This window comes from Ips typographus, linkage group LG3 (genome assembly GCF_016097725.1).
Source record: "Ips typographus isolate SLU linkage group LG3, UJ_Ityp_2.0, whole genome shotgun sequence".
Taxonomy (NCBI): domain Eukaryota; kingdom Metazoa; phylum Arthropoda; class Insecta; order Coleoptera; family Curculionidae; genus Ips; species Ips typographus.
In genome coordinates this window covers 2,290,504-2,312,424 of record NC_138424.1, presented here as the reverse complement: position 1 = coordinate 2,312,424, position 21,921 = coordinate 2,290,504, and the positions used below count along the sequence as shown (strand labels likewise).

At 34.9% G+C, this 21,921-nt stretch overlaps 1 protein-coding gene across 1 annotated transcript in view; it reads left to right on the top strand.

The window, feature by feature from the left end:
- vex (somatomedin B and thrombospondin type 1 domain containing protein vexed) overlaps positions 1 to 21,921 on the top strand; it is an 87,060-nt gene that overhangs the window by 54,745 nt on the left and 10,394 nt on the right. The window contains exons 2-3 of the mRNA XM_081974997.1: positions 1,523 to 1,714; positions 19,290 to 19,413. Of these exons, the coding sequence (XP_081831123.1) occupies positions 1,523 to 1,714; positions 19,290 to 19,413 (316 nt within the window). The remainder of the gene's footprint in view (positions 1 to 1,522; positions 1,715 to 19,289; positions 19,414 to 21,921) is intronic.

Here is a 21,921-nt window from a genome sequence, read left to right as displayed (position 1 = left end):
AGTCTCTGTCTCTGACAAGTCAATCTCGAGTTGCATTGTCAGTTTGTAACTAGATTAAAACGAAACCGAGAAATGTAAATTCTATTTAGAACTTTTCCAGACTGGAAAGCTTTTTAAAATAGATCAGATAGCAAGAGCCCCTAAGGGGTTTCTAACACAACGAAATACGCTCTACTACTCTCTATATAGGATTTGGTTTCAGCAGAAAACCCTATTTAATAATAAAGCGTCGAAGCCGCATCGTATCTTGTTCCCATCCCCTTCTAATATTATGATCGAGGTAAATGAAACTGTTATCTTTAGATAAAACACTCGTTTTACGGCAGAACGTACGAAATCCACCGCAAATGTACACACAAAAACGTATGTTAATGAATTAATATTGACATACAAGTCCCTACAGGGATTATCCAGAGAATAATAAAGGGGCGAGAAGCAATTTGTACAGCTCAACACCTTTGAGTCTCGGTTTATTATTTCTAAAAGGCAAATCGAGTCTTAATGAACATCTTTGAAGGGGGGACCGAAACGACTTTTGCTTTTCTTCTCACATTCCAAGGAAAACCGGTTTTTTGCGATACAAATTGTGATAATCCGACCACTATTTAGGGTAAGGGAAGAAAGTGTGAAACAGACTCAACAGCTGTCAAAGATCATCAACATGTTAGAATTGCAAAAGTGTCAATTGTCAAAGTGTGCAAAAGAATTCACCTATTTTAAGGTTCTTTGGTATAAATATGCCCTTTGCTGTGCATTGGAACCCTTATAAAGCAAAATAAAAATTTGCCAAAATTGCACTTTTGACCAAAAATGTCATTTTTTCAGTTTTTGAAAGGTTGTAACTTTTTTATTTGAATTCCAATCCATTTCGCTAAATTGCCGTTCGATAAAGGATAAAAAACACTACAAAATGAGTCAAAACTCGCCTCTCTAGCTCTTCATGTTACCGAGATATTGTAACTCAAAAAATTGTTAAAAAAGACCCCTAATACTCCCCCATTCTTTCACTTTTTTTGAAAATTGAAAAATTTAAAATACTTTTTTTGCGCTTATTTCATCTAATTTAAGGTTCTATGCTATAAATATGCCTTTTTCTGTGCATTGGAACCCTTATAAAGCAAAATAAAAATTTGCCAAAATTGCTCTTTTGACCAAAAATGTAATTTTTTCAGTTTTTGAAAGGTTGTAACTTTTTTATTTGAGTTCCAATCCATTTCGCTAAATTTCCATTCGATAAAGGATAAAAAATACTACAAAAGAAGCCAAAACTTGCCACTCTAGTTCTTCATGTTACCGAGATACTGGTAAATACCTTATCTTAGAAATGAGCAAAAAAAACTAAAATGTCACAATAAACAAGACAGCTATCAAATGTCAAATAAGTATATATTTTAGTGACGTTTTTCATTAGCAATTTCAGTGCAGAACTATCACGTGACATCATCTTTGACAGAAACAAATCAGTCACGTGAGAACTTTTTTAACTTTATTGATTTATAGGAAATTTTTTTTTTTTTTTCAGTGATGGATTGTCAGGTGACACCATGGGGTCCGTGGTCAATCTGCGACGCGGATTGCGGTCCTGGCACCATGTCTCGTTCTAGATCCATTAGGGCGCAACCCCAAAATGGCGGCCGTCACTGTCCCAGCTTGGAGCAGAGGCGAGGTTGCCAGGTCTCCAACTGTCACCACCATCCCGATCCAGCTATTAAAGGTATTTTCGGTTTTTGCATGTTTTGTGGTTGTTTTTTTAATTATTTTGGGTTTTTTATTGCCAGCTCTACAACCTATAGTAGGTAAGCTATATGGTGACAAATGTGTTAACATCGCTCATCAACATTATTGTTAATTAACCTTGTTTGTTGTTTTATCATTTTGCTGGATGTTTAGATGTAAATTTAGTGCTATTTTTACCTCCAAACAGGCAGTTTGGAGCGTGTTGGAAACTTTCCTCTAATGGTCTATTAATGAATCCCGGACTAACGAGAAAACAATTTCCGAATCGGTACCGTAAAACTTTCCTTCACTTACGTTTTCCTAAAGCGTGGCCCCGTAATGGAGACATTTTTAATTAACTTTGCTTCGGACGAGGAAACTCGTTAAAGAACACTTGACAAAAGTAAATTCGTAAGGTTGCTTTCCTAATTAATTCCGTAAGCATTCCAAGTCGACTTCCCAAACTGTTCCCGTGGAATCATTAACAGTTAAAATCGCAAAGCTTTATAGAAAACGAGTTTGAAAGCCTCGAAAAATTTGCGTGAGTGTGTTTTTTTTTTGCAGAACGACCGGTTAAAACGAAACGAATAATTTGATCGGTTTACTTAAGGGCGTACATCGGGTAAAAGTGGAGTTGTCAAAGGGCTTCATTAGCGGAAACCGTAACAAGAATGATTGAGGGTCATTCGATGTTTTGTGGCCGTTATATTTTTTGTTTTCAAAAATTGTTATTGTAATGTGTAGCAGAAATTTGTATTAAGTGAACTAGTATACGAAACTATTATTAGCCCAAAACTAAAATTGGGGTGTCTAAACTATTTGAAGAGGGTCTTCCGCGACGTCTCCGGTTTACGTTTAACGTAATTAATCCGTTAGAAATGCCTACGGTCTGACATGATTAATAGTAATACCTCAGAGACGTTTCCCTGCTTATAATAATATGACTGTTTTGATTCCGACACGTTTGACGAACATTGAATTTTACACCCTCCCGTCCCTTACAACACGGAACAAAAACACGCATACAAATTTCGCGGAGGTGGGTTTACGACAATAAAGTAAACGCAGACGCAATAATTTATACAGGTACAACGCGAACAATGCTGTTTACTCGAGCTCTGGGCCGGATTAATGGAAAAATAAATTCCAATAAACAAAACCGAAGCGGCAACCGATATATCGGGTCATCAATAAGGGGCTCTTAAATATTCCATCTGGCATCGCAGAGCAGTCTTCATAAACTCATTCGGGAAGCCACAAAAAGAGCGAAAAAGTCGATATTGAAAAAACGACCGAAAGTAATCAGTAGAAGATTCAAGTAGTATTGGGACGTGTGATTATTTAACAATCCTCTCTAGGCACCACTCTGCATGTCATTGATCAGGTTGTCGTATCTGTCAACTGTCATTCGAGTGATTACTGATTGTTATGCCGCAGTATTATATAAGAGTGGTTCAAATCAAATTTGTTAATTAAAAAGTGTTTTCCGTCGACCATGTATTAACAGCCTTTTTTAATAAACGAGTGAAAAATCGTTTATTAATGAGTCCCATGAACCAAACACGCTCATAGTATAGTTCCATCCTTCTTTATTTGTATTAAACAGAGAGAAATAGACGCACAATATTTAGTTGACGTCCACCATTACCGACAAAACTAACTGTCACTGTCATTGTCAAGGGCGTCTATGATTTTGGTTTGCCGTGTCCCGTATACAACTGACAATTAGTTTATTTCAAAGTTTTTAAGGTAATACACGTTTATTATAGACTACTACAGTCGACGGAAAAATGTTGTAACCAACTCTTGTAACGGGTGTTCAATAATTGTTATGGTCGTAGTTGGCCGTTGAACGTAGGGTCGTTGATAAGTTCGTATATGGTTTGAAATGACAGCTGTCATATAATAATTGTTTGCAACGTTATCTAAGACACACTCTTTTTGTGACAATTGCCACCCATAGGCGACCTGACCATAACAATTATTGAACACACGATTAATAATCTCAATTTTATTTAAACCATTCCGATTTTTCATTAATACACTCGTTGGTTAAATAACTATTAAATGGGGTCATAAACCATATGCGAATCTAATATACAGGGTGTCCGGAAAATACGTGTACAACGTTTGACGGCAGACTCCTGACGTCAAAATATGTCGATCTAAGCCGACTTAGTTATATCCAAAATTGTCTCGTTTAGCCGGTAGAGGGCGTCAAAAATTTGTAAAAATATTGGGTACAATTTCATTTCTTAAAGAGTATTGATAAGTGTATTCAGCAAGATGGCGGTCATTTTACACATTTGCTTAAGTAATGTTTTTGGTTTACTTAGTTTCTTACAATAAATAATTTCAACTTTATTATACCTACTTTGATGTATGCAGGTAATTGTAATTTTTTTTTTTCTGGCGAAACAGCTCATCCACCGGGAAATATTAAAGAGGTAAAATAGCTTCAAAATACTTCCGGTCACTCGACAAAAATATCTGGGTTGTCATAACGCCGTTCATATAAAAAATGAGGAGAAATGTTGACGTATTATATCACTTTTATAACACTTCCACTTATTTACAGCCGGTGACTATACTACTAGAAAACGTCATTTTATAGTATTAGTCTACATACTAAAATTCATTAAAATCCATTAGCAGGTTTTCACGTAATTTAGTAAAAAACCAATATTTTTACAAATTTTTGACGCCCTCTACCGGCTAAACGAGACAATTTTGGATATAACTAAGTCGGCTTAGATCGACATATTTTGACGTCAGGAGTCTGTCGTCAAACGTTGTACACGTATTTTCCGGACACCCTGTATACGTCTTAAAACTAGTCACGTGACACACCAAATAAGATTAAAAAACACATTTTATAAATCGACGAAAACAGATACTATTTCTTTTTGGGCCACTCTGGTCGTGACGTTATAATGGATCTTGAAATATCACAAATCTTAATTTTTCTTTCAGGTGATTATTCAAATTCTATACGACAAAAAAGGAGAGCATGAGGTTTCAATTTAAAGGAAAGAGACATAAATACACTGTACATGACAGCAAAGTCACTCTACGTCAAACTAGATTGTCAACACTGTTAGATTTACCTCGAACAACTGCAGTGACAACCGACCGATTCATCGACATAGTCCGTCTTGCTCAAATCGCTATATGTTAGAAAGAGACGCGATACAAGTCCACTAACACGTTACAGTCGAGAAATCTGTATACAGTGTACCAAAAAAGCTTAATTTTTCATATTTCCTTTCAAAATTTGGTTTATTTTTAAAATTTTGTTTACTGCTAAGTTTTAATGCGTGTATGATGTTTTAGTGCCAGAAACATGCTAAATAGTAAGGGATGTTAAATGTTGTTTCATAACTGGTTATTGAATAGCAATTTTAATGAGGATTCCAAAAATGTGCTTAAAATAGTAATTTTCCTACTCCAAGTGGGTTTTACAGGCGATTTTATCCCTGACTGTCCTTTCAAACTGTGTTTCTGGCAGTTCAAGCTTTCCTACCGCTTTTCTCCCTGAATGTACCAAATTTTGTAGTGTTTTTTAGGTTATTGAATAGGAAATTTAATGAGGATTCCAAAAATGTGCTTAAAATAGTCATTTTCTTATTCCAAGTGGGTTTTAAAGGCTATTTTATCCCTGACTGTCCTTTCAAACTGTGTTTCTGGCAATTCAAACTTTCCCAACGCTTTTCTCCATGAATGTACCAAATTTTATAGTGTTTTTCAGGTTATTGAATAAGAAATTCAGTGAGGATTCCAAAAATGTGCTTAAAATAGTCATTTTCTTACTCCAAGTGGGTTTTACAGGCCATTTTATCCCTGATTGTTCTTTCAAACTGTGTTTCTGGCAGTTCAAACTTTGACACCGCTTTTCTCCCTGAATGTTCCAAATTTTGTAGTGTTTTTAATGTTATTATATAATAAATTTAATGAAGATTTCAAAAGTGTTCTTAAAACAGTTATTTTCTTACTACAAGTGGGTTTTACAGGTCATTTTATCCCTGACTGTCCTTTCAAACTGTGTTTCTGGCAGTTCAAATTTTGCTACCGCTTTTCTCCCTGACTGTACTAAATTTTATAGTGTTTTTCAGATTATTCAATAGGAAATTTAATAAGGATTCCAAAAATGTGCTTAAAATAGTCATTTTCTTACTACCAGTGTGTTTTACAGGCGATTTTATCCCTGTTTGTCTTTTTAAACTGTTTCTGGCAGTTCAAACTTTGACACCGCTTTTCTCCCTGAATGTACCAAATTTTGTAGTGTTTTTCAGGTTATTGAATAGGAAATTTAATGAGGATTCCAAAAATGTGCTTAAAACAGTCATTTTCTTACTCCAAGTGGGTTTTACAGGTCATTTTATCCCTGACTGTCCTTTCAAACTGTGTTTCTGGCAGTTCAAACTTTGACACCGCTTTTCTCCCGGAATGTACCAAATTTTTTTGTGTTTTTTAGGTTATTGAATAGGAAATTTAATGAGGATTCCAAAAATGTGCTTAAAATAGTCATTTTCTTACTACCAGTGTGTTTTACAGGCGATTTTATCCCTGTCTGTCTTTTTAAACTGTGTTTCTGGCAGTTCAAACTTTGCCATCACTTTTCTCTCTGACTGTACCAAATTTTGTAGTGTTTTTCAGGTTATTGAATAAGAAATTTAATGAGAATTCGAAAAATGTGCTTAAAATAGTCATTTTCTTACTCCAAGTGGACAAACGATTTTGTCCTTGACTATCGTTTAAACCGTGTTCCAGCAGCACTTTAAAGGGGTCTTGTAAACAATAGCCAACCACGAATTTTGTCACAAATACTGTTTTTTTTTGGGTAAGTTACGTCTTATATAGTACAGATAAAAAAGAAAAATTGCGAAAATTTCTAGAAAATCACAAAAATTGGTAAAAAAAAGCAGCAAACTAAAATCTGTCAAACTACGAATGTGGACGTCATATTCGTAAATTACGTAATCGTGACGTCACCTGTGATCTGCTTGGTTTATACAACATCAAAAAGGAAATATCATAATTAAACACCAAATAAGCTATAAGTTCGAATATTCTTCTTTATAGCAATCAGACAATAATTTGCCAGTTACCACGTGTCATACAATAAGCGTACACAATGGAGTGTCACGGGACAATTGTCAAATTTAAATCTGCTTGTAGATTATTCCCAAAAACCCTCGGACACGTCAAACGAACATTTATATTTTTTTAGTGTTGTCTTTATTTAAAAAAATCTCTGTTTAGGATAATGCACACTACAATTTGTAAATTTGTTGAAACAAATGAGTGTATATTATAGACAATAAATAACCACCATTAGAAGACGTTCTCTAATTGCATCACTAATTAATTACCGCAAATCCTCGACTGCGTTTTGTAACGATCCGGTCGTTTTATTCTCCTTCAAGTTACGGCCACTTGAAACATTTTCTCAAATCCAAGCCCTGGATGGAAACTCTAAAAAGAGACATTTCCATGTGTCTTTTGCCGAGCAGATTGGGGCATTCAAAGTTTAGGAAAAGTGCAAAGTTTCGTGAATCCAGACACTCGACTACAGCGGTGCAGTCAGTTTGCAAAGTAAACCATTATGATCGCGGAGGTTTTTTCTCGCCGTAGCTTTTTAGCATTAAAATTCCCAAACTGATATTAATCTTCTGACGGAATCGGCACTTTTCGATTAACCACAGCCCACAGAGAGTACACAAAACTACCCACTCGAAGCGGAGAAGTTTAAATACGGACGGATCTCATTGGAAAGTCAACAACTTCTGAACCAGTTTGTGTTATTAGGGGAAGTGTGATTGAATCATCACTCAAAATTCACCCTCAAAAGTTATTTGGTATTGCGAGCACGCCTAATATAACATTATTAAGAGGCACAAGATGACGAGAAGGAGCGAAGACGTCTGTAAAAGAGCTCCGTACAACAGGGAATTGTTTATTGCCAGGGATTTCGGTGAACAACATGGGGCGTGACATTCAGCATTTTTCAGGGATGCTGTTGCTCCACAATTTATTGCCCCCAGGTTCACTGTGGATGAATTTTGAATGAGTAATAACTTTATTCACTTTTATATAACAATATAAGTAATAACGCTGTTATCATTATTCAACCCAACGATTTCGAATAGTGTTCAGATCGCGAGTTAAGACGTCAGAAAAATATTAAAACGCCCGATTTATCCCATGAAAGTCATAAATCTCTTCAATATGTCCAATTTCCTGTTTCCCCAAGTCTTTTACTGCATATGTAAGTAAAATTGCGAGCGTAGGTGAATGGCGGATACGAATCTGGAAGTTCCTTCATTCTTTTTCCGCTTAATATACCGAATGAAGTCAGAGTCAGATATTTCGATTCGGATTCGTTACTTCAATTAACATGCAGAGTTCACGTGGAAAACGATTCAATTTAAAATTCTACATGTATAAAGAGCCATAATAATTCGATTCTAAATTGGTTACGGTTCGAAAGTCATTTGGATAAGGATATTCAGTTATAAATAAAGTTACAGAAGTAGTTTTTTGTGTACAAACGTGTATTAACGTTTTTTTTTAGTATGTGAGATATTCATAAAGTTGTGCTCTAGAAGTAAAGCCTTCCAACACTAAAACAACGTAAAACTTGTTAAGGAAGGATTTAAAAAAAAAAGTACAATAACTCAAGCATCATTAAATCCCCGTCTCGCCCGAGGTTTTAAGCATTTTTTAAGCGATCGACTTTACAACTTTTCAAATTAATCTTCGCCTTGCTTATTTTATGCGAAGTTACGACCTCGAAACTTGTTATTCCTGCTTTTTTTGCTTTTCTTTTAAACAACTAAAAAACTAAAAGGTGTCGTAAATCAATCAATTTCATCAAATTAACTGAAATAAAACAGAAACCCAACAAGAAAAGTGGAAAGAAGGAGGAACATTTGACATTCAGTTTTATTTGGTAAGTCTGTATTTTGATTTGTTTTTAATATACAATTTGAGGTTATTGAATAGGAAATTTAATAAGGATTCCAAAAATGTGTTTAAAACAGTAATTGTTTGACTCTAAATGGGTTTTACAGGCAATTTTGTCGCTGACTGTTTTTTCAAAGTTTAACACCACTTTTCTCCTTATCTGTACCAAGTTTTGTAGAATTTTTTAAGGTTTTGAATAGAAAATTTAATGAGGATTCCAAAAACGTTCTTAAAACAGTAATTTTATGACTCCAAGTAGGCTCTACAGGCAATTTTGTCCCTTACTGTCCTTTTAAACTTTAACACTGCTTTTCTCCTTAACTGTACCAAATTTTGTAGGTTTTTCTCATTTTCTGACTCCAAGTGTGCTCTACAGTAAATTTGTCTCTGACTGTCCTTACAAACTTTAACACCGCTTTTCTCCTTAACTGTACCAAATGTTGTAGGGTTTTTTGAGGTTATTGAATAGGAAATTTAATGAGGATTCCAAAAACGTTCTTAAAACAGTAATTTTTTGACTCCAAGTTGGTTCTATAGGCAATTTTGTCCTTTACTGTCCTTTCAAACTTTAACACCGCTTTTCTCCTTAACTGTACCAAATTTTGTAGATTTTTTTGAGGTTTTTGAATAGGAAATTTAATGAGGATTCCAAAAATGTTCTTAAAACAGTAATTTTCTGACTCCAAGTGTGCTCTACAGGAAATTTTGTCTCTGACTGTCCTTACAAACTTAACACCGCTTTTCTCCTTAACTGTACCAAATTTTGTAGGTTTTTTTTGAGGTTATTGAATAGGAAATTTAATGAGGATTTCAAAAATGTTCTTAAAACACTCATTTTCTGACTCCAAGTGTGCTCTACAGGAAATTTTGTCTCTGACTGTCCTTACAAACTTTAACACCGCTTTTCTCCTTAACTGTACCAAATTTTGTAGAATTTTTTAAGGTTTTGAATAGGAAATTTAATGAGGATTCCAAAAACGTTCTTAAAACAGTAATTTTTTGACTCCAAGTTGGTTCTATAGGCAATTTTGTCCTTTACTGTCCTTTCAAACTTTAACACCGCTTTTCTCCTTAACTGTACCAAATTTTGTAGATTTTTTTGAGGTTATTGAATAGGAAATTTAATGAGGATTCCAAAAATGTTCTTAAAACAGTAATTTTCTGACTCCAAGTGTGCTCTACAGGAAATTTTGTCTCTGACTGTCCTTACAAACTTTAACACCGCTTTTCTCCTTAACTGTACCAAATTTTGTAGAATTTTTTAAGGTTTTTGAATAGGAAATTTAATGAGGATTCCAAAAATGTTCTTAAAACACTCATTTTCTGACTCCAAGTGTGCTCTACAGAAATTTTGTCTCTGACTGTCCTTACAAACTTTAACACCGCTTTTCTCCTTAACTGTACCAAATTTTGTAGGTTTTTTTTGAGGTTATTGAATAGGAAATTTAATGAGGATTTCAAAAATGTTCTTAAAACACTCATTTTCTGACTCCAAGTGTGCTCTACAGGAAATTTTGTCTCTGACTGTCCTTACAAACTTTAACACCGCTTTCTCCTTAACGGTACCAAATTTTGTAGAATTTTTTAAGGTTTTTGAATAGGAAATTTAATGAGGATTCCAAAACGTTCTTAAAACAGTAATTTTTTGACTCCAAGTTGGTTCTATAGGCAATTTTGTCCTTTACTGTCCTTTCAAACTTTAACACCGCTTTTCTCCTTAACTGTACCAAATTTTGTAGATTTTTTTGAGGTTATTGAATAGGAAATTTAATGAGGATTCCAAAAATGTTCTTAAAACAGTAATTTTCTGACTCCAAGTGTGCTCTACAGGAAATTTTGTCTCTGACTGTCCTTACAAACTTTAACACCGCTTTTCTCCTTAACTGTACCAAATTTTGTAGATTTTTTTGAGGTTATTGAATAGGAAATTTAATGAGGATTCCAAAAATGTTCTTAAAACAGTCATTTTTTGACTCCAACTGGGTTCTACAGGTAATTTTGTGGCTGACTGTTTCAAACTGTGCTTCTGGCAGTTTCAAACTTTGACACCGCTTTCTGTCTGACTGTTCGAAAGTTGTAAACAGTTATTTTCTTATTCTAAGTGGGTCACGTGACTGTCTAAATCTATTCTCTAAAACCAAACATGTCTAGATTCTAGAATCTGCAAAAATTAAAGTTTAACAGTTTATGATGAGTTATTTTAATAATTATCACGTGACCGTTTAGCTAAATAGTGTTCTAAAATCAGGTGACAACTGTCACTAACGTCAAAATGTCAAACTGTGCTAATAAGTGAAAAAATCTAAATTTATAAAAGTTTTCTTGTAGTACTTGATATAAAACGTGTTCTGACAATTATCTTCTAAAACCACATGATATCTGTCACGAATGTTTTTCCTCACTGTATACAAGGTTTCTAATAACGTCCCTAGTTTGTTTTCAATGAGCCACCCTGTATAAAATGTAATAGTTGTTCTTTCATCAAGTGCTCGACAATCAACGTAACCTATTTTTATGAACAACTGGTGCATGTTTTGCCAGGCGCTACAATAAACCTGATTTTATCCAAAAATATGGATCAACATGTCGGGCTAGCTGAAATTTCACAGTAGAGGAACAGACAGTATTGTCAAAAAATGTGCCACGCTTGTAAACTTATTTGGAAACATTTAAAAATTGCATACTACGTTTCACCCTAAGTCATAACACAATTTTTGATTAGAATTTTAGTTCAGGCTTCCCATATATCCTCCATATGCCAAATTAGTTTAAATTTCGTACATGTCGTGTTTGTACGATTAAATATCCGAAGTCAAACATGGGTGTCAGCCGCAGAACGGTTTCCGGTTTAATAATCCTCTCCCCCCTCGTCATCCCCCTCGCAAAGCTATTAACTAAGAGTATCGAAGGGTGACGGCAGGTTGCCACATTTTCAATCTCGATTAATTAATTAGAGCTTAACTGCCCAGCTTAGAAACCGTTTAAATCCTCATGTATCAATTGCCTGAAGGACAGTTGTGGAGAGTACGAAGCCACTAGAAACAAAAGCTCGGCCTAAACCAATTGTGAAGCGAAACTAAGGACTGATGAAACCTGCTTTGCATAGAGCAAGTTACAACTTAATCAGGACTGTTTTAAACTATGGCAGAACTTTGTCCGCGTGTCTCCGATTAATTTTCTAAACTGCGCTTTAATAAACCGGCTGCAGAGTAATTTTGAAATGTTTCTTGGCTGCGTAATTTCAACAAAATCAACGCTATATGTTTAATAACCCCCCCTTCCTTCAGGGAAACTTTAAGGAAAATGGCGGTTTTGATTAATTTTGCGACCTATCAATCAAAACAACCGAGTTTGGCTCTGCTTATTAAAGTAACGCCAGTTTCAGACCCAAAGTGTTTCCGGTTTATGATCTAATCGCAAATTAGGGTCAGTCAAGTGCATTTTGTTTGTCAATGCTCGTTATGGACAACATATACACTGTTGGTAACTTGGGATTGGTCAAGAAACAGCAAGCTTAAAGATTTAGGTATGGTCCATTTATTTTCCCGTGGTGGTTACGTCATCATTGCTTTTCTTGTTTATTACATGCGTTCCGAGTGCGATAGAATCAATGAATCAGGACGACAAGGCTCGGAAAATCGGCCGCCATTGTTGACAAAAAGTAAACAAAGAGACATTTTTATTTTTGATGTAAATTTTACAATATTTTAAGGAGTATTTTGATTTAACTTGTTTTAATACTATGTGTGAGACTAGATAATGTGATTGTGTTTCGGTAGTCAGTTTTGAAATGCCACCTTCTTAATACACTTTACAATTATCAAGGGGCCCAGTGAAATATTCTGAAGGAACTAGAGTTTGTGGAACAGAAAAGGATACCTTTTCTAATAGAAAACACTGTCACAATGAAACAGCCCATATATTTACTTACTCCCAAGAAGAGTTTTTACAAAAACACTACAAAAACGAAGTTTATTAAAGCCAGTGGTTCTCGAAGAAACATGAATAGAGTAAGGTGTATTTAGCAGAAGCTGACAAGGTGATTTACCTAATACTATAAAAGGACTCTGGTAGAGGTATTAATGAGCTGCAAATGGCTCATGTTTCAGGTACCTTATTTGCCTAATCTGGAGTTTGCTTATTATGCTTGAAAGGGTCCAAATTTAAAAAGTCCCATTATCAATTGCTCTAAAAGACTCTAAACAAAAGGTGTTTGAAGCTATGGTTATAATGTATGGTTTTAAGGGTTGACAAAATTCATATTTGCAGAAGTGTTGAAAAAACAAATTTCTAAAAAGTTTCAGGTAATATTAGACAGATACAGTTACCTACTTAATACATAAATTTGATCAAATGCCATTATTTGCAGAATTAGCCCTTATAAATTTTGCCGTATCTTCTCTGACTATAAGGCTAGAACAGAATGGTGCTACTGTTAAATACTTTTACATCAGATAGTAGGTTAAATTACTATTTTAATTGTATTATTTACACATTATGAAATATACAAATAAAATCTTCTTCCTAAATCATCATAAAATTAGATAATTAACTGAGGTACCTACCTGCTCTTACAATAAATTGAACTGAAATTGAAAAACATGTTAAATAAATCACACAACAAAACCAAATTGTATGTATTTAATGCTGGGTAAATTTACAAAAGGAAATAAATAAGCAATCTATATCACAAAACCAAGAAGCAAGTTCTTAAAACACCAACAATTCTGTTATAAGTTAAAACACTGCTTTAGGATTTAATAGTCCCCAGGATACACACATTGCCTTTCCTTTCTTGCAATTTTATGGAATAATTCTCGAAACGTTGGTATTGGGCTGTTAATGACTCGTTTGAATGCACCTATCTGTGATGTTCTTTCCAGATAATTTAAATTGAATGTGGTTGTTGTTCCCAAGCCAAAGTTTGATTGGAACTTTCCGCCTTTGTTTACCACCAAATGTTGCAAGTTTTCCAGTTTGGTGAAGAAAAATCTTAACTTCTACGAAGGTCTCGCATAAACAACACTAATTAATAAACTTAAACAACCCTAAATTAAGTTTTTATTTCTTCTGTTGTAGTTTTTGCTGTTTTTCAACTTTTTAAAATCCTAACCTCAAAATGTTTAGCCGACTGTCAGTTGGGACTATGCCCTATGTTGCCACATCTTCCACGAGCAGATGTGAATTTGGTGTATTGTTTGTTGCAAACGGACCGATTGAATTATACAGATTTCGAAATTGCATGCAAACATGTGAAATTCTTAGAATGTTTTTGCAAAACAATATAGTTTTCCCTCATTTCATTTATAATTGCTTAATGAATGATACATATTGTGGGTTTAAAGGAGGAATTTGTCATACGGGCAACGTCCACAATAGGTGATTAAAAAGATGGATAGCCTAGCTTGTAATAAAACGACGTGGGTAAATTTCAATATGGCGGAGCACTTGATGACGTAACCGCCACGGGAAAAAAATGAACCATAGATGATAATTCCTACTTTAAAAAGCTTTTAAAGTTATAAAAGTGTAACTACTTTTGGTCAAGGTATAATATTAAAGTCACCAAAAAATAAAACGTAAATTATTTTTCAAAAACCCAAAAGAAATTTGGCGTTTTCTAATGTACCATTTTATTGCCAAACTTTTTTCCAAATCCATATCTGTAACCGTTTTCAAGATCCCCATAGTGTCCCACCTTATTCTGGACACACTGCTGTATAGAACTAAAACAAATTTAGACATTTTTATTCAACTACTTTAACATTTAAAGTGTGATGCATTTTAGAATCGTGACCAATCAATGTAATAGATGAAAATATTGGGGCCATCCGGGTGGGCGCTCTCGCAAATTGACTCTATTAGTTGGCTTGATGGTTTGGCAGTCGAAATCGATGGCCAATTATCGTTTTTTTAGTGAAAACATTAATCTTCTTATTATTTTTTTTTTAAGAAAAAGTTTTCGCCATTTTTTTTCAAGAAAAAACATTGCTTCGAAAATTTGTGACAGATCCTATAGCCCAACTTTTTTGCAGTTGCTTGAGATTCCATTCATTATACAAAATGAGATTCCATTCATTATACATAAACCTTCCCGTAAAAATAAGTTCCAGACAACTAAGTTTAGAACGTTGACAAGAAAAAGAAATGCGATATCAAAAGTTACGTTTCAAAATATCCGGAAACTTTACACCGGGATTATAAAGTTGAAAACTCAAATTGAATTATCGCGTACCATCCTGATAAAATCGGACAGGATACTGCAGCTAAACGCTGTTTGAATTAAAATATATTGTCAGGGATTAGTCGTGACAAACCGGCCAATAAAAATACTTTTATTTTTTTTTTATATTCCCCGTTTTGTGATGGGATTTTTGTTGTCGCAGTAAAAAAGACAACATTTCAATTAAAATGCGCACACATGCACCAGTAATGGGAAAAAATACGTCCGGTGACATGAAATTTAACGGGGAATTTCGAAAATTAAAGTTTCAGAGCGATGAGGGAATGGAAATTTTTAATCGCGTTGTTAACCGGAACGGCCCACCATTTGAATAACCGTTCTGACAGTTTTTTTGTGAGGGTTTTCATGGGAGCGGAGATAATGTGATTTGTCCCTTTGGGCGATTCCTCATTCGGATTAAATCCGATATTGTTGTAAAGCTGTACCATATACATAACTGGAAGTAAATTCGTAAACGGCGAAACTACATATCGTAACGGAAATTTTACGTTTACAGTGTCTGTCATAAAAATATAGTTAACTACAAACAATGATAGGTTAGACGAAGGAAAATCGACTTTTATGCTTCGGTTTTATATAAGGTTACGGAAATTCCACTTTTACGATAGCGTAATTTAGAGTTTACGTCTTTTAAATCGTATGTGTTTTATTACGGTTTGTTCCATTTAACAATCACTCTATTATACAACAAAGTCACAATTTAAACTTTGAAAAACCAAAATCTGATAAGCATTTTGGATGCCTAAATACTCTACTGTTGCAGAGATTTAGTTTGTAAAATCCTCCATAGCGGAGCGGAGTTTTAATTGCCCTATTAGCAAACTTTGTTATCAGCCACTTTTTTTTTTAGAGAGAGGAAATGCGACCCGCATCCATCATGGTACTTGTTAACCCTGTCCGGTAGTTTAACGGTTAAAAAGATAAACAAAAACCGCACGAAACTGCACAATACATCATGTTTGTAACGAAGGTTTATTGCCACATAGCTTATTTGTTTTACTGGTTTTAGCGCAATTTTTTACTACATAAACAGTATTTTAGGAGGGTTAATGAAATTTGTTCTGATTTTATTAGCACTTTTAGAGTGAAAAAGAAGGGGGGAGGGTATGTCAGCTGTTTAAATTTACCCATCCGAAAAACGAAACTCATTTGTAAACAATATGTCAAGATTAAGCGCGGCAGACGACGCATCATGTTCATTTATCAAGATGGCGGCTGGCGGAAAAAATGCCGCCTCTTTCCCGTCCCCGTGATTGACGGCGGTAATAATCCGACAAGGTGGTGTAGGTTTCGTGAAAAATTAAGTGTCAATACGTCCTGTTAGAGTGCAAATTACTCTAGTTACCGCCACATAAGAGGAATATCTGATTATACACTCAAAAAACTAATTTAATGTAGTTAGCAACAAAATAATTAATAGTAAGTAAGAAGAAAAGATTGATGGAAAAAGGTTAAGCCGAACTTAATTTTAAATCTATATTACATTCCCTCGTCAATGGATTGCGCCCCATTGGCCTGCACGTTTGCCTGATTTGTACCTATAGATATTTTCCTCTGGAGACATCTCAATGCTACACCTGACCTAATCTGTCTCTGTCTGTATCCTAATCTATATCTATAATGTGATCTACTGTATGGAAGTTAATGGTAAACATACTCAGCATTTGATGGTCTAGACTAGAACATTTTGTTTGATTACTTAAATTTAGTGCGTTTTTATTCAATAAACTGTTAAGTGGTAAACCACTGTATTTAAATTAATCGTCCGTTCAGTATTTAATCTAAGCAGTGAAACAAACTGTCAACCGCAGTGTTTCTGGGCCCGTTACGGCCTTAATAATCCAGACGTCGGCTTGTTGCAACTTTATTAAAGCCTTTTTGCTCGGGGATGTTCTCATCTCACAAACAAGGATTGATTAATTCATCACCGTAGACCGCTGACAGTGGCTTAAATAGAACGCTTCTCTCGGATGAAATATTATTGAAGGATTCGTAACCGAAACACGCCGCCACTTTGCTTTTGAAAAGCCTAAATTTGGCGAGGGATTAAGTTGTTTCATGTATGTTTTACTAGACCTCAAAATGTACAGTTAATTCAGATTATTTGATTATTTTTAGTGCATTTAACAAGCATTTTTCTATCAAATTCTAGCTACTCTCTCTGTCCCAGGAGAAGATGACAGTAATGACATTACTGTGACGTTATATTGACATTCACTTTTGTCTTAGATTAGTTCCTAAAATTTTTGTTTGATATTTGGTTGTCGCAGGTTTAAGCGTTTTTTTCCAGTGATTTAAGAACTTTTTTAAAACTTTAAGACATCTGATGTAAAGAGTCCTAATATATTCTAAAACAACAAAAAACTAACGTCAACTTTGACGACCTCTAGCGGTGAAACGGTAAAACTTAGCCTGGTCCAGTCAACGTCACGTGATAGCCCCATTCATTAGTTTTCTTCTCTTATAGGGTGTGTCTATGCAGAATGTTTCATATAAGCAACTTTATCCTTCTGCGTGGTAAAGTCTATCTGCGTGGATTATTAGATAACCGCCGCCATTTTGGTACTATTCAATTAAACTTATGGCCGATTACACTGATATATTTAAGGGCACCCTAAACTAGGTTTTAATTTGACTATGACATTTTGCACATGATCTGTCACAGTCAAATCACAACTTAGCCTAGGGTAGCCCACCATGATTCTGCTGTCAAAATGATAGAAAACGAATATAATTGTATTTGTGATATTAAAAATTTGAAATAAATTCTACCCAAATTAGAGCAGGAAAAATTTTTAGAAAACTGTCAAAAAATCAAAATTAATAATTTTAGTCGTTTTTAGTAGAGTTGCGTTCACCACTCCGTAAAGTCATTTGCCAGTTGGTCACGTGACACCGGTTCGTTTTTTAAATATGTTGATCAGGTGACACATTGTCAAATTACGGACGTGGAGTTATTACTGAACGTGGCCCTTATCCAGCCCCAAATAAGCACAAAACATTCACATAATTAAAAATTCAAATTTCCATCTCGTTTAGTTCACAAGTAATAGAGAAGGAACGACAATTATTACGTCACTGCCACTAGCCTTGGGACGGATTTTAGTTTTTTTCCTGCCAGGGTCCTAATTCTTGAAAGTAGGGAACGGAATTCTCAAGAGTGTTGATAGAACGTGCCGAAACAGGTTGAGAAGAGCAACTGACTGTCACATTCTGATATAACTCCCTTTCCTCGTTTCAACCATTCAGCCCCAGGTGATGAACATATCCTTAGTAAACGCAAAGGTCACGTGATATTAATTCTCTGAATTGCTGTTTGAGTATTAAGAAGATTACTCTAGTTCCATCACCTTAATGACAATTTTCTTATGTTTCCATTCCTTCATAGTATTTTAACAAAAATTCTTTAGGCATAATTGCGTTATTTGGAGGAAATTTTTGGTTATTTTTTCAAACTTCTTTCTCTCATTTTTCTCAAACGTTGCCAAGTTCATTCGACACTTATGTAGTGGTATGTAGTGAAATTCAATTTAAGTATTACTTAAAGGCACATCAAAATTAAAAAAAATTTCTAGAAACCACAAATAATCAAATTCCTACTAGGTCTGATAATCTTGACACCTGACACTCATTTTCTTTATGAAGAACAGTATAATCTTCTCTGTCCATATCATTAAAACAGTTACTGAATAATTTTGAACTGGTTCAGTAAGTTCGTATTTTGTTTGAACAAAAAGGCTCTAAAAGGACTCTTATAACATTGTTACTGAGACATTCCTCTCTTCAAAGTTTACCCAGTAATTACAAAGTGACAAACTAGCTGGTAGTAAAAATCCCATCTGGCCAACTGCACTTTGCACCGCAAAATCTAATAACAGCAATTCCAAACTGTCGCCGGATTTAAGGGATTTTATGACACATCCAGCCTCGGTCCCGAAAGAGAAATTACTCCCAATTACCGGTTTGCCTTTCCAGAAAAAGCTCATACGCCACCCGCGGCAAAAATACCTCTAATTAGGGTCAAATTTACGGGGGGGCGGCATATTTGTGCGAGCATAACAATGGCGGCAGCACAATGGCAATCACGCTAAAACCGGAGATATACCATTAGTCAACCTGCAAACTGAAAATTGGTATAAATGTATGGTCAGGCCGGAATCGAACCGTATTGCCTATTATGGCTGTTCCACAGAAATTTCATTTAGATAATCAATCTGTCAGCGATGTCAATGAGGTTTTGCGGTTTATGTCGATTGTGGTTCCATCTGTCGATGGAAGTATCTATGTTTGCGGCTATTTTTTATTTTATTTTGCCAATTTGTCATCTGCTTTGGTTAATTCTGATAAAAATGGTCTTTTTCAGAAATTGCCATGTTGCTACCAGGGTCTTTATCTCAAAGCAGGACAGCCAACGCCACCCGCGACATTAGGAAGAACTTGAGGGTTAGAGACCCCACAGAGAATCCTCAATATGACCCCAGCAAAACGTAAGTCTTATAAAACTTTCATTTATCGCACAAATTACAATAAAATATTTTGACGTTACACTGTAAGGTGAATGATGATAAAAAAGCAAAAATTATTTATTTTGAACCATGTATGTAATAACGTTATTTCTTGCTCTAAAGAAAGTGAGTACTTACCACCCGGTTGAATCTATTGACATTTTTACAGAGAAGAGACTTTCTCTTACGTACGTAACATCTGCGTCTTCAGAAAGTTTGATAAGATTCTGATAAATGGTTGAAAAATTGAAAATAAAATGGTACACGGTGGAAAGTTTAATTTCTGTGTCGAGATAAAGTTCACCTCGGTCAACTTCCTAATTTCCGGACAGAAATCAAACACTTTCCACCTGAGTATGTAATATATACAATTGCGCACAAATGGCTCTGTAATATTTGTTTACGTCTATGTTTCCATGACGGAAACAATGACTTTACGTCCTAGGGATTTTTGTTTGTCTCTCAGGACAACTGGTGGTAAAGTGAAAATGTACAGGGTGTCCGGATTTAGAGTGTTCTGACAGGAAAACCCCATTGGTCTATATCTGTTTCTCATTGCAACTTCATATTTCAGTTATCTGTAAGATTAACTAGAGACATACTTATATTTCAGTAAATGATTAAAAACCGACATTTTTTAAATCCTCAATTATGAGTGTCATTTAAAATAAGAAAGCATTCATTCACATCGAAAAAGTGCCTTATATACTAGTTTTTTCCTATCTAGCTGGGAAATAGGGTTTTCCTGTCAAAACACACTAAATCCGGACACCCTGTACCATACTCTTCTGAATCTTAGAATTTAATTGCTGGCCCAATCCTCTTTCATAGCTTGATAAGTATTACCATTTTTGTTACATTATCATAATGATAAATGAAGACATTTTAACAATCGAAATCATCGATCACTGAACTAAGTAAAGCAATTTCATTCTTATTCGTTTCCTGTAAATGCCTCTAGACAGATTCGGTATAAGTGGCCTCTCCAAGGAGCCGTAGCTTACCTGGAAAGACAGAGATTGGGAGAGTGAGTTATTTAAGCCCCCCCAAGGGCACGCGCATAAACTTCTCTTTTGTTGGGCGACTATAGTCGCCCCTGATAGTTTAAGCCGCCTTGTTTACGTCCTTTTGATCTGGAAATCCATCTCAAAAATATTATTCGACTGCCGGAAACTCTGCTGCTCGATGGGGCAGAAACTGCTTTGTTTTACTTTATAAGGGTTAAAAGTTTGTTATCTTTTACTCCCTCAAATATTGTGCGGTTGACTAATTATCCTACCTTTTTGTTACACTCTGTATATCTAATTGTATATGCAGATTCAAATTAGTGTAGAAAAAAAAGGGAAACGACAAATTGAGTTTTTTTCGAAATTCTCTTGGGGCAATTTATCTAAGCCGCCGATTCTCACGTTTCGCATCGCCCTAAATTAGGAGAAAAAAGAAGGCGCCTTCTTCGCCCTGACAAAGAATAAACGGCAGATATTTTTTTCAATATTAAAAAGTCTAATCTGCTTACGGGAGGGTCGCAAAGGTGTCTCGAAACTCCCGCCTGATTAACATAATAAAGAAGAGGAGAAACGGAGGAGTTGAAAAATTGCGCCGCGCCATCGAAGCAAAAAACCTGTTTTTGTGCCTTTTAGTAGGTAGGATAATTTCCCACCGGTAATGCGTTCTTTTTGCTTTCTTATCGCGGATTTAGTGCTAACAATAAAAGTTGGCCGGTTTTAATAATAAACCGCGAAAACATCCATTCGAGGCCGAACTTCAAAAGATCAAATAATAAGAATTTAATCCGCGACCGTTTCTTAACCCTTTTCAGAAGGTTTTCCGGTATCGCAAAACTCGACTTTTAATTAATTATAGTTGGAAGAATTTCATTTCACTCCGAGCAATTATGGAAGTTGAACAAACAATAATGGTCTCGGCTTTGCAGGGTAACTACTTCAGTTGCCTTCGCGTCGGATCGGTTTTAATTCTGAGTTTAACAAAAGATTAATGGAAGTCGGCCTCTTTTATTTTCTCCACAGTTACTCCAAATGCTTTTTATTCTATTTCAACAACCAATAACGAGGAGAATTTTTGATTTGATTTTTGAACGGAACTCGAAAAATAACTCAAAAACTGTACAAACACATCACTTGATCAATAATAATTATCAATTATTGTTTACACAGAATGAGTTAGCATGTTTATGTCTTTATACAACTTTTTCAATTAAGATCTCTTTTAACTTGTTTTTTACTATTTTACTCAAGCGCCCTCTATGATGAATAAAGGTAGCTTCTAGTAAAATGATTTATTTTTTATTCTTAATTTCAAATTTACATAAATAAATGTCTAAATTGTTGTCTTTAAATAAACTGTCTGGTTACCTAGATAGCATCAATAGTATACGTTTTACTGAAATGACCTAAAATTATCCAAGTGACTTTCTTTTTAAAACTAATCAGGGACTCTCTGTATAATCTTAAAAACATGTTTTATGTTCAA